Source organism: Electrophorus electricus, chromosome 12 (assembly GCF_013358815.1).
Source record: "Electrophorus electricus isolate fEleEle1 chromosome 12, fEleEle1.pri, whole genome shotgun sequence".
Lineage (NCBI taxonomy): Eukaryota > Metazoa > Chordata > Actinopteri > Gymnotiformes > Gymnotidae > Electrophorus > Electrophorus electricus.
Genome location: NC_049546.1, coordinates 9,168,033 through 9,181,326, shown reverse-complemented (window position 1 = coordinate 9,181,326; position 13,294 = coordinate 9,168,033). Strand labels below are relative to the sequence as shown.

Below are 13,294 nucleotides of genomic sequence, written 5' to 3'. Positions count from 1 at the left end.
AGAGCTGTTTCATTCATATGTACAAAACCCAAGTGCTCCCGCAATGGGTGCTGTAACGCGCAGCCGTCGGGAAGCCATTCAGCCATTTTCTCGGATAACTACTTTCCTCATTCTCTCCCCTTTCTGATTAGATCTGGATTTGATTAGGCTGCAGCACCCCGAGAAAACAAGTATGGAACCGCTAGATTGAAAATCTTTTGACTGTTTCATTTTTCCCTCTATTCTTCTCTTCATTTTCTTCCACGGTGTGGTAATTGCAAGCAGAGATTGAGTTCGGCCCAATATTGCATGCAATTCCATTAATTTAATACTGAACTTTTTTTTTGTGTGAGTATATACAGTCCCAGAGGCAAAATGCCACACACACACACACACACACACACACACACACACACACACACACACACACACACACACACACACACACACACACACATACACACACAAACTCAACAGCCACTTTATTAAGTACCTACTGTTTACCTGTACCTTTTATAGCCAATTGTACCTTTTAGAGTCAATTTTACCTTTATAGCGATTTGTAGCTAAGCTTTTTAGTCCTTTTATTTTAAACACAATATACTGTAATTAGCGGTAAACTACTGTTGTAGCTGCAGTAGGAGTTTGAATATTAGTAAAACTGTGGAGCATTCTAACATTGACATTTTCAAATCAGTGTCCAAGTCAGTTCTTTGTGCCAGATTAGGTCGGCATAGTCAGCAAAATGACAGAAAACAGTAATTGAGTAGGACAGTGGTGGATGTAGGGAAGTGGTAGGTATAAATATAGTGCAGAACAGGGGTGGGTGTAAGATACAGAGCAGCACTGGTGGATGTAAAATACAGAGCAGGACAGTGGTGGGTGTAAATATAGAGCAGGACAGTGATGAGTGTAAGCTACAGTGCAGGGCAGTGTTGAGTGTAAATATAGTGCAGGACAGTGATGGGTGTAAATATAGAGCAGGACAGTGATGGGTGTAAATATAGAGCAGGACAGCGCTGAGTGTAGATATAAAGCTTTTTAATGTGCTGTGGGTTTGGCCTTAAAATACTGTGGGGATCTGATGGTCTATTTTGTCAGCAGCTCAATGCTTTTCTTTTACCCTCTTAAATGGAAAAAAAAACATGACAAAACACTCTCTCCTCTCCTCTCCTTCATACACACTACATTACTAGGTGGGGAAAAAAGGGTAAGCTGGCTGAATATTAATGGATGGCAAGCTCACTAAAGACCAACTATGGCCTCAGGCTGTCCTGTCTCTTTCTTTCCTCTCTCCTCTGCCTGACCTAAGCAGCACTGACAAAACATCCACGCACTAATCTACAATAATGTGAGTTTAACACGTGTAGAAAGAGAAAACATGTGGAAAGCAGGTATCTGCCCTGACCCTTGCACCCCCACAGATTCCCCCAGGCCTCAGGTTGTGTTTCAGGCTGTGGGCCACAGAGGTCTAACGGAGCCTTGGGGTTTTGTAAACTCGCAGGCGTGCAGACCAGCGGATGGGAGATTAGACCTACATGTGAGGGGATCTGTGGGGAAGATGGGAGGACCACAGCAGGTTAACACAGATCAGGTTCACAGTCCTCCTTCAGCACTCACACAGGACAGGGTGAGACCTGTTCTTTTCTCACTCAGAGCAAACTCTCTAAAGGTCATGGCAGTGAGGTTATTTTGAACAAATCGATAGTCAAGGCTTTCACCACTAACATCTAGTCTACTGTAAGGCTCCTTTTTACTTCTGTACTTGCAAGCAGAAGACACATCAAGTCCCAAGTGCTGGACTTTGAGTCCTAAATAAATTTAATGAAATTTCAACAACAGCCAACTATCAGTGGTTTATTAAATTTACACATACATTTTTATGCTTTTTAAAATGCATTTTAAGCAAATTATCTTTGGGATCATGCCAACCCTTTTTGTGCCCACCCAGCATGGACACCTCCCATATTTCTCACAGATTATCTGGCTGGAGAACTTTGCTGGTTGCTGGGTAATGCAGATAATCAAATTAGACTAGCATCATTTTCTGGTGGGATACTTGAATTATTTTATGTTATATTGATGTTATGTTATTTTAGCATATAGCTTCCATGCTCCTGTAAAACCAAAAGTATCCCAGCACAGAAACGAACATAGTCCATCTTTTTTTGAGGCCAGCCCTGAGGTGAGTAAAGGTAAGGTAAAGTATAGGACAGGGATATTGGCCAACATTTCTTTTGGAGTGTCCCTCTTAGATGGAGTGTTTTCCCATATTTCCATGCAGGGATTTGCCTTGTGCCTCTGACAGACCCTTGCCACTCATCATCCTGAGCTGGTTCTTGTTTCAACCTCAGTTGGCTTGTATAAATATATATAGTTCTTTCTCCCTGTTGCATCAAATTGCTATACTTGTTCATTGCATTTTTTGGCCTTATCCCTGGTTTGTCTTGAGTGTCTTAGTCTGTCTATTTTGTGTGTCTTTTGGGTTTTTTGTGTATAGAAACATTTGTGTTGAAATTATCTGGCTGCTCAGTAACCTCTACTTGATGATCATGCTTCTTAGAAGGCCAGTTTAAAGAGCTTAGCCACCCTAAGGAAACAACCATTTATTAAAAAAACAAAAAAACAAAAAACAAACAAACAAAAAAAACCCTTGCTGTCACTGACAATAAATTCCAGAAACTGTGAGACCAGGTTGTCTGAAAAGGGAAAACTGAAGCCGGCTGAATTGCTGCTCCTCATTAAAGTCCATTGATTTCCTCACAGGTTGTATAAAAGTCATGTTGTTTATACAGCCTGCTTAAATAGTCAGCTCCTGCACATAAGTTATCCTGACAGAGCATAATGGAAGGGGTCCCACATTCCAGAAACACAGTTTCCCAAAGTTTCTGGACTTTCAGTGAGCGATCTCGCGCTGTGTGTAAAGCAGTAGAGACCATTTTGAATATGGTTTCCATATATTGAGCAAGCAGGTCGAAGCAAGGCTGTGCTGTCCCCTGGTGCCTTCCTGAGTGGATGGTAATGGGCCCAGCTGTGCACGGTGATGCAAGATTCCGCAAGAGGCTCTGCTTTGGCGTTTAACGTGCTTAAATGGCTTTCCCTTCAAGCACTGTTCAGGATGATCTGGAAAGCCACTTGTTCTTTCTGGGCCCTTCACGTCCTCGGAGACACATGGACACTTCAATCATCCCCGGAAGCACATGGACACTTTCGTTTTTTAAGGAGCAGCTGTGCGGATCGATGTGAGAGAGAGCTTCAGAAGAATGGCGTAAGAGCAGAGGTGTGTTTCTCCTGCCATTGCAGACTGTAATCCATAACAAATGTGTCATAATGGCAGGCCAACCCAAATGTCTCACAACAATTCAGGTCATATGGGAAGTTCAGAATGATAAGTTTATGACAAGGGGTGAACTGGTATTTCTTATAAATTCCTTCACATAAATTCGACTGCACCAAATGAGCCAAATTGCTCATTTCCTAGTGAGATCAGGCTGTCTATACTGTATTAATTACAAATCAAAATGGCTGATGGATAAGCGAGAGACTGACTGAGCATGGCCTAGCTGCAGCCTGGAAAAAGGAGGGTCTGCATGGCAATGTAAAGCACTATAAGATGTACTTCAGGGCCTTGAGGGTTTGTTTCTCCTCAGTGACTGATTCCAGACCAGCTCAGCCTGACCCTTTGGCATGCTGGATGGAGTTTGCAGTGCTTTGCACTCCCCAAGATTTCACAATTTCATATTTCAGCATCATGTCTAAGGCTTTAGATTATTTGCAAGCAAGGGTACAGGAAAAATAGGAAGAGTGTTAAGCAGCTTCAATGCTCTTTCTGTGTGTGTGTGTGTGTGTGTGTGTGTGTGTAAGTGAATGTTCTCTGAGGGCCAGGGTTGAGGGGTGTGATGGGTCCAGAGACCACTCCATCAGTGTGCTCCTAACAGAATTTAGTGGTTTATCAGCAGGAGAGGACTAGTGCTACCTCTGACTGCAGTGTTGACTCACACACAACAAAAAAAACCCCACACATGCTAGAGCATGCACACACATACACATGCACACACATACACACACACACACACACACACACACACACACACACACACATGCATACACACACACACATGCATACACACATGAGCCAGCAACACTGACACAGCCCCCCCCCCCCACACACACACATTTAAACAAAAATGAAATCCTTTACATGAACACCAAGCAGAGCAAAGTCCTAGAGTGCTGTGACCCTTTTACTGGTCTCACTGGAGCATCTCTGCGGAGCTCTCAGCAAGCATCGGTACTGCACTGGCCTAAAGCTTTCTTCTCAGTGCTGGGTCCTGGCAGTCCAACTCAGCCAGAGTGAAAGGCTGCCAAAACCACTCCACTCTCCTTCAGCACTGTCCAGGAAAGCTCTACTCATTTAGTGCACTCCTTTAGTTAAACAGATCCCTGGCGAGTGTCACGAGTGCACAAACCTGCACCCTTGTTTGTACATTACACTGACTCTCGCGGATGCTCGCTAATGGCTGTTCCTCAAATGGTATTTATCTACCCCAGGCATTCTTGCTGCACTGCTTTTTGCTGACCCAGGGAACACTGCAGAATGGTGATACATTTTGTAATTTTGTATCTATTTTCCCTTTTTATCAAGGCTTAGGACTTGGGTTTATTTATTTATATACAGGGTTTTATCATTATAATAGTTAAGTGTATCTCATAGATATGGGTATGTATAGAAGGTGTGCAGTATTTTGTGGTTATGTTATATATCAACGTTAATAAATCATATGGTGACACACAGCGATTAATGAGAAGCTGCCAGAAAGCCTGTCCTAAACACCTTGCCCTTAACAGATGCCTGCGTAAATCCGCTGCTTGGTACTCAGTCCTAGAGTGTGTGTAGTGTGAGTAGTGTGAGAGTCACCCACGTTGATGTCCTCCAAATGCAGCTGGTTGAGGGTGTGGTTATTGCGTCTCCAGATGATTGATGGCCGATGTTCTCCCATGATGGCACATGTCAGCACGACACTCTGACCCACTGTTACTGTGGTGATGCTCAGTTTCTGCTCCTCAGCCAGACTCAGCTGATATACGTCTGAAGAAACAGAGGAAAAAGGACATCAGGGTGTGTTTGTGGGTGTGAGTGGGTGCTTCAACACTAAATCTGTTTTAGCTTTCAGTTTTGCTATATACATTAGTTCTTAACATGACACCTGCTTTTTTATGTAAAATAATTATTAGCTACTCTTCAGGTTTGTGTTTATAGCTAGAAGGCAAGGCAAGATAAGCATCATGGTATGTGTGTCTGTACCACTAGCTCTGTGTATGCTTGTATGTGTTTGCATGCATGAATGTGTGCTACTAGCCTTTTACAAATAAAATTACCTCAAATGGTCATTTAGTAATCACACAGTAGCTCAGTTTACTGAGATACAGAAGAAACATGGAGCCTTCCTCAGCTACTGAGCTTTTGGCAAAACACTAATCAAAATAGTCAATAACGAAGGTAAATTATCACGATTAGTCCCTCCCAGCTTCCATGCTCTGTGTTTTCCCTGTCTTGTGTATTTTAATTCCATTCCATAGTTTCGTTTTCTCCGGCCCTCGTTTGATTTTCCACACCTGTCCCTTGTGCCTAGTCTTGTTAAGTTCATGTATTTAAACTCTATCTTGTTGCCTGTGTCTGGGCTGGTCATTGTTTATGTCATTGCGTTTATGTGTTTATTTGAATGTGTGTGTTAGGTTCGTTGGGTTTGGTTGTATCGAATGTTTGAATGTTGGTTTGTACTCCGTGTATCCTGGCCTTCATGTTTCTTAGACCCGAGTTTTCCTAGCATCTTTTGTTAGAGCCTGATTCCCCTGTTTGCCTTCATGTGTTATTGTTTTGTAATTTGTTCTCGTACTCTCTGTGTTAGCTCTCTATGACGCTGGACTACCCTAACGACTAAGACTCTGCATTTGCCCCTAATGAACCTCGCTCTTCTCCGCACATGCGTCCGCCTCCTTAGCGCTCACCGTTATATAAATAATCAAGTACAGCATACACCAGACAATCAAAACAGAGTACAAAAAGGTACATAAGTTTCAACTGTCACTTTGCCATAAGCATAGTAGAGGTCTTGGAGAGTTCTGTTAAAGTAGTTCTGAAAGCATTTAATGGCCAGGCATGATGAGAGTCTTTGGGATCAAGACCCAGGGTGACATTATGAGGAAACAAACACACCTGCAATAACTTCTCCACCAACTGCAATGACTTCCCCACCTGCAATGACTTCTCTACCACCTGCAATAACTTCTCCACCACCTGCAATGACTTCCCCACCTGCAATGGCTTCTCCACCACCTGAAAGGGCTGCTGCAGTTTTAAATACCTCTGCATATCTAAAGAGTACTCCATAAGATGCTTTGACTATGTATCCCTCAAAACATAATGCATAGATTAATGATAAACGTCACTGAGTTATTAAACTCAAATGTATTGAGTTTTTGTTTGGGCAACTATTCAAATTTTGCTTAGCTGAGAAAGGTAGAATGATAACGAAAGTAAGAAACCCACGAGGCCTAAACTGGTACCTCCTCATGGATGGCTCAGACACCATAAGATGTTCTACTGGCATTCTAAATGAGGTTTTTGACAGGCCTGACCGAACACTCAATAGCCCATTAGTAGATAATGTTAATTTTTTTTTTTTTTTACATTTTATTTAAAGCTCCACACCCGTTACATTCCGATCCCTAAAACTAGTAACTGAATCCTATACAAATGAAAAGACAGCTTCAGAAGTGGAATTTGATTAGAATGAAATCATTGTAGTCTTTGCTGGAATACCAGTAAAGGATAATTAAACAGAACATTAATGATCTTTTCCAGTGAGTCAAAACAGCACCATCTGATCCAGCACAGTCAAAGCAATTAACAAAGTAATTTCTTGTGCTACAACAATTTGCTGGACAAAAGTACATGTCTACTGGGCCATATAAAGCCTGCTACCTTAAATGAGCACAGGGCTTCCAGCTTTCAGAATGACAAATCTACTCTAATGCCACAAGATGGTGAGAAACAGACAGCAGGGTGAAATGAAAATTCTGCAATGCAGAGGTGATACATTGATGGATTACTGTTTCCCCTTTGAACATATAGCACTTCATTGGCTCAATATCATTTCCATAAACAAACACATGCATTATTTAAGATATTTGGCAGGGCATAATTAAATTCATGCATATTACACACACACACACACACACACACACACACACACACACACACACACACACACACACACACACAGAAATCATAGCTAATCAAGTTGAGCCAGGACCAAATGAGAACAGTGGCTGGTGGGTATCTCAAATGATTACAGAATTATGAAGTCTGTAAATTATATGGCCAAGCGCAAGACAATTGTGCGTCTTTGCATATGAAAAGTAGTTTTGCCTTTCTTCGCCGCACCCTCATTAAAAGTTAATTTAACAAATTAGCTGATTGTGATTCCTTTTCATTGAATTTCCTGCAGCTTGTGGGGGTGGGGTGGTGGAAATAATAGCACAGTATTTCTCTGCATCTCCAGTGGCCTGGATTTCACATCACCTTCCCTGCTGCCCCACCCTCCAGCAGACTCCTGACTAATCAGTGCAGAAGAAGAACAAAGGACCAATGAGAGGAGATGGAGGAGGGGAACATGCTCAGTGGGGCAGTGTGAAGTGAAGGCATCAAGCAGCACCATGAACACCTGCACTCTCTGGCTCTCTAACAAAGAGGGTTTCCACCTCAAGAGCTGGAGTAAAAAGGGTTTGCTGTGCTGCACTTGCTGGGAGGCAGGCAGCACAGCTTTCTGATGAGTGCCCGAGACACAATTAGAGCTATTATTTTGAAATACAGTGAAAAGGAATTATGTGGATTTGAAAGTGAAACCCTTTTTCTCTTTAGCTATCACCTAAGTTTAGGTGATGTCAGAAACTGATGGTAAAAATGATTGGAAGTGTAATTTGCCTTAACAGCATCTACAATAAACTCCTCCAAACAAGCTTTATAGTGTGACTGTGTGCGTGCGTGTGTGTGTGTGTGTGTGTGTGTGTGTGTGTGTGTGTGTGTGTGTGTGTGTGTGTATTCGTGGAAGAATGGATAATACACTGACACTCCCTCCATCGTTCAATAATGCCATTCAATTACACTCTCTTGTATTGGTCTGGAATTTGCTGGGACCTGTCACTTCATTCAGCCTCCACCTCTTGGGATTGAAATGTGACCATGTGAAGTTATGGGAGTGTTTAAGAACAAGGGGAAAGGACAGAGAAAAAGGGAGAGTGAGATAAAGAGAAAGAGAGAGAGAGAAAGAGAGAGAGAGAGAGAGCAGAGCAAGAGAGCAGTTTTTCTCACAGGAGATGGGAGTAAAAACGACTACATGCCAGCAGAACAGATCGAAGTGAATAGAAATGAGTAAATGCAGGGGCGTTGTGAGCTCGGCCGTTTCTGATATATGCTGGGGAGCAGCGTCTGCAGAGTGCGGCCCTTCATTTAGAGCGCCACATGTAGGAGCTCTAAACGGCAAGACTCTCCCTGAGGACAAACCTGCCACCTATAACCGCAGCACATAATTAAAGCTGAGCGGTAGAACAGTTTTGATTTACTGTGGCCTCTTTCTCTGCTACTGAATGTTTGTGGGAACGTACATCACTTTTAGCAGAGAGAGAGAGAGAGAGAGAGAGAGAGAGAGAGAGAGAGAGAGAAGGGATGTGGGTCTTGGGCTAACATTAGCTATTCGTAACCCACCTTTATGAAAATTGTTAAATTGCATGATTGGAACCTTTCACTTGCTGTTTTTTTTTTTTTGTTCTAGGGTCATGCTGGCATATGCTGTAAAACCAGTACACCTCCCCTATTGAATCTCATTTGAAAAGTGCATAAAATTAACATGCAGTAACTTCTGAAGAATAAATATAAAACCAAATGGCGGCACAGTACTCTCTACTCAATCTCTACTCAATCTGTCAAAGAAAGTCAGTAAAGCTGCTCAAATGATAACATATGACTGCAACATACTGAGCCTTCCTAGTAAACTAGTTGAGATATCAGCTAGATATTGGGTCAAAATAATATGGTACACATCAATTACTTTATCAAACTCCACATTAAGCTTCCTAACACAGTTCCAGAAGCTGCTTAGAAAAGAATGCTCTCATACAGGCTTATGACTGTAGAGTCTTTCTGCTGTGAAACAGCCCAGCTGCTTTAGCTAAGCAGTTTTTCACTTCTTCTAACGGTATCTGCAGGTAGTTCTTGAGTTGCCTGAGAAATTAACCAATTTGTAGTTCAAAGGCAGTGTTGAAAGCTATCAAATGTTCTTTTGAATTAAAAAATTCCTTTAAAATGAGACCATCTCTGTCCTAATGTTATGTCCTGTGATTGGCTTGTGTAGTCTCGCTCTCTTTCTTTCTTGCTCTTTCTTTGTTTTTCTGTCTCATGATTTTTCAGTTGCTTTGTATTTCGGATCCCACGTCTGATTCACTGGATGTAGATTCCACTGGAATAAAAGGGCTGCAATGACATGGATCAAAGCTCTTCCTCCTCTCAACGCTCCCATGTTCACCAGACCAGTGATTGCACTGAAAAGTGTAACTTGACAGTGAAAATCTATATTCTCAGCCTAGCCCAGGAGAGGAGGAAATGACGGCTCATTTTGTTTTTATGTTTTACATCCATTTATGTTTGGGAGTTAGGGAAGTTTCGTGATTCTGTTTTGTCTTCATTAGATTATGTAGGGCTTTCTACTGGCTAGTTATTTGTCTTACCTGACAAAGAGGAAACTAAAAGATAAGAGAAAATAAATATTTGTTGGTTAGTACTTTGGAGTTGTTGTCTTTGTTTGGCCTTGCAGTGGAAGATCTGAATTTTGTTTTACTGGTCTAACTAGATGGGTTATAACACCTAAATGAATGACTCCCTGTACAACCACCCTTATGTTAGCCATGAAATGTGGGGTATCCAGACATTTTGATAACAATTCTAGTATCATAAAATAAGTAACAGTAATATCTAGATGTGTCTCTCTCTCTCTCTCTCTCTCTCTCTCTCTCTCTCTCTCTCTCTCTCACACACACTCTCACACATATATATATATATCTATATCTATATATATCTATATATATATATATATATATATATATATCACACTCTCACACATATATATATATATATATATATATATATATATATATATATATATATATATATATATATATATATATATAGAGAGAGAGAGAGAGAGAGAGAGAGAGAGAGAAAGATCACACTCCTCTATTGTCCATGAGTGTCTTGTATTTGTTCCAGTAGCCCACTTTTCATCAGATTGCCCTGGTCCCCCAGCATCTGCTGCAGACCTTCTTGACCCGGGCATCGTCTGAGCCAGTGTGACTATCTTGTTTCAAACTTTCAGATGCCCTGGTTAGATAGTGAAGTTAACAGTGGTTCCTGTGCTAATCAGAGCACTAGGGGTTGTGACCCCCAAACTGGGAGAATGGCTCCAGCAGATCCCAGGAACAACATCTGAGATCTCCGTCCAGAAGAGTGCAGTCCTGGGAACGGCTAAGATACTAGTAAGTAACAGCAATAACAATATCTAGATGTCCTGGATTTATCTGTACACTAATTAATTAAACACATCAAACAATCATTGTGTTCCTGGGGAAAACAGGTTGTCCTCTTTTCCTAGCCTACTTTAAACTGGGCTCTGTTATCTTTTCATGTGTACTATAAAAATTCTCCAGTGTGCGTGTGTGCATTCTCCTCTGTGCGTTCTGCAGAACATTGGCCAATTCACTTGTCTCAGATATACACCTCCAGGCTCCCAAGGAGCACCAGGCACCAGATCCTTAACAGAAGGTAAGAGGGATGTAAACCCCCCCCCCCCCCCCCCCCCCCCCCCCCCCCCGCCGCCTTCGTGGAGTGGATTTATAATCTCATAAAGTTACTCTGATTGTCGAATCTTTCAACAGCTCAGTGGCACTGGCTGGGATAAAATCATTCCTGAGAGCCAATCAGTGTGAGTGACGGCTGTGAAGAAGGCTGAACAAAGGCTGATTTTACTGAGGGTTCCAGTGAATTCCACCATGGCCAGCATCCAATCCTCTGGGGGTGCTGCTGTATTAGCATGCTAGCATAACACACAGGTGTCTAATTGTTTTAATTTCGTTACATGAGGGATGGATGGGAAAGCCAGTGCAAAGCAAGGGCTTCCCTGAGGTTTCTGATGTACGGGTGTGCTTTGTGCGATGGGTGAATTTGTGCTGGCCGACGCCTTTTCCCTCTCTCATGATCTCACCTTTGCCTCCTCTCATCTCTGCATTGGTGCCAAATCTTAAAGAGCTTCCACGACTTCTTATTGAAGCCAATTTTGTTTCAAGTGAAGCGCTATTTCTTATCACACAGTCCTTCACTGGCAATGACACTGAACAGTGTGACTGTGTGTGTGTATGCGAGCATGCATCTGTTTGTGTGTGAGAATGTATTTAGCTCTTTGTGGGAACCCCATGTCCCCATGATGAAAGCTGTGATTGATAGGGGGACATTTGACTTTTCTCATAAGAGAAAATGATTTCATTTTCAGCTTTTATTTGAAAAACTCAGAGCCATGAAATTTCCTTTTGGTTACTTAGTGTAATGATTGCCCGAGTGCTGGAGGGCGCGGAACAGGACGCACAGACTCCCTCGACTTTGTGAAACATTTAATGACATCGAACATATATGACAATGTTGGCACTCAAATGTAACATTAGCAGTGAACGTAAACAACACACACACACACACACACACACACACACACACACACACACACACACACACACACATATATATATATATATATATATATATATATATATATATATATATATATATATATATATATATATATATATTACACTCCACTCTTGTCCATGAGTGTCTTGTATTTGTTCCAGTAGCCCACTTTTCATCAGATTGCCCTGGTCCCCCAGCATCTGCTGCAGACCTTCTTGACCCGGGCATCGTCTGAGCCAGAGTGATTATTTTGTTTCAAACTTTCAGATGCCCTTAAGTTCCCAGGTAGAGGACCTGAGCAGGAAAAAGAGACCAGCCAGAGGTGTGTGTGTGTGTGTATGTGTGTGTGTGTGTGTGTGCATGCGCAGTTATATGTGTATGTGTGCGTATGTGTGCAGTCATGTGTGTATATATGGGGTAATGGATGGTGGGAGACTAAAGCATATCAACACTGTCTAAAGAAAGCAGTGACAATTCTGAGCCCACAATGCTGGCCATAAAGCCTGTAATTGTTCTATGTCTCCACTTTAGGATTTTAAGAACATTGAGTGTAAAGCACAAAAACAACCCTTTCTGATGGAAAAATGTGGAAATATGGAGAAGAAACAAATCAACATCCATCTTTCTCCCCACTAACTTCAGTAAAAGTGTGCGTGCGTGCGTGTGTGTGTGTGTGCGTGTGTGTGCACTGAGGGTAATGAAACCTTCAGGCACAGTGAGGAGTGGCAAATCCAGCTTCCCCTGGTAGAGTGGATCTCTTTTTGACATAAATGAGCGTGCAGGTGGCAGCTGCATGCCTTCTAACACTGAGTTAAATGGCAGTTTATTAGACTTCACTTTAAATTTGCAGCCACAGTTCTGCAAGAAATAGGAAACTTAATTGATGTATTTTAATGCCAGTGATTTCTACCTGTAGAAGCTATATTATATAGCTTGAACTGCAGTGCTTAACTCACACAGAAGACATGTTGGATCTTCAATCTTTGATTTTAGAAATATCACTTATACCCTAATCTTTTTTTTCTAACTCTGCAAACACTTTCCCTGGGATCTGCATTAGCTGTAGTTCACTTTTGGAAAACTGCCACTTCTATATGGAGGTTGAAAATCCTCAAAGTGTTATGGTCTCAGTCGACTGGCACTGCTGGGCCACCTCACTGCAGGCGTCCAACCTACTGCGAAGTGCGAGGAGCCATTATCTGTCCTGATGCTGCCATCTTTCTGCAAGCAAAGCTGCTCTTTGCTGCAGTCAGCCCTTAAAAGTCCCATGTGCACTGCTTGCCTTGAGGTGAAGACAGGGAACTGGCCCCTGGGACCTGTAGACTAGGTTTGGAGTAACATTGCTTGGTGGTTCCTGAATGTCCTCTTGTGCAAAGACAGGCAGACAGACAGTCATGTGCAAAGTGTTTGATTTTAGCATAAAGGGAAAATGCCACCAATAACCAAGGACATTGGCAGAAATCACAGCATTTCTTAATAGCATTTTATTATTATTATTTTTTTTACATCTGATGCCTTTGCACA

General features: G+C 42.1%; 1 protein-coding gene across 2 annotated transcripts in view; it reads right to left on the bottom strand.

Moving 5' to 3' along the window:
- The window catches only part of fstl5 (follistatin-like 5), a 92,616-nt gene that overhangs the window by 24,883 nt on the left and 54,439 nt on the right, over nucleotides 1–13,294 (bottom strand). For both annotated transcript variants that reach the window (XM_026999290.2, XM_026999291.2), the window contains exon 7: nucleotides 4,902–5,068. In XM_026999290.2, the coding sequence (XP_026855091.1) occupies nucleotides 4,902–5,068 (167 nt within the window). The remainder of the gene's footprint in view (nucleotides 1–4,901; nucleotides 5,069–13,294) is intronic.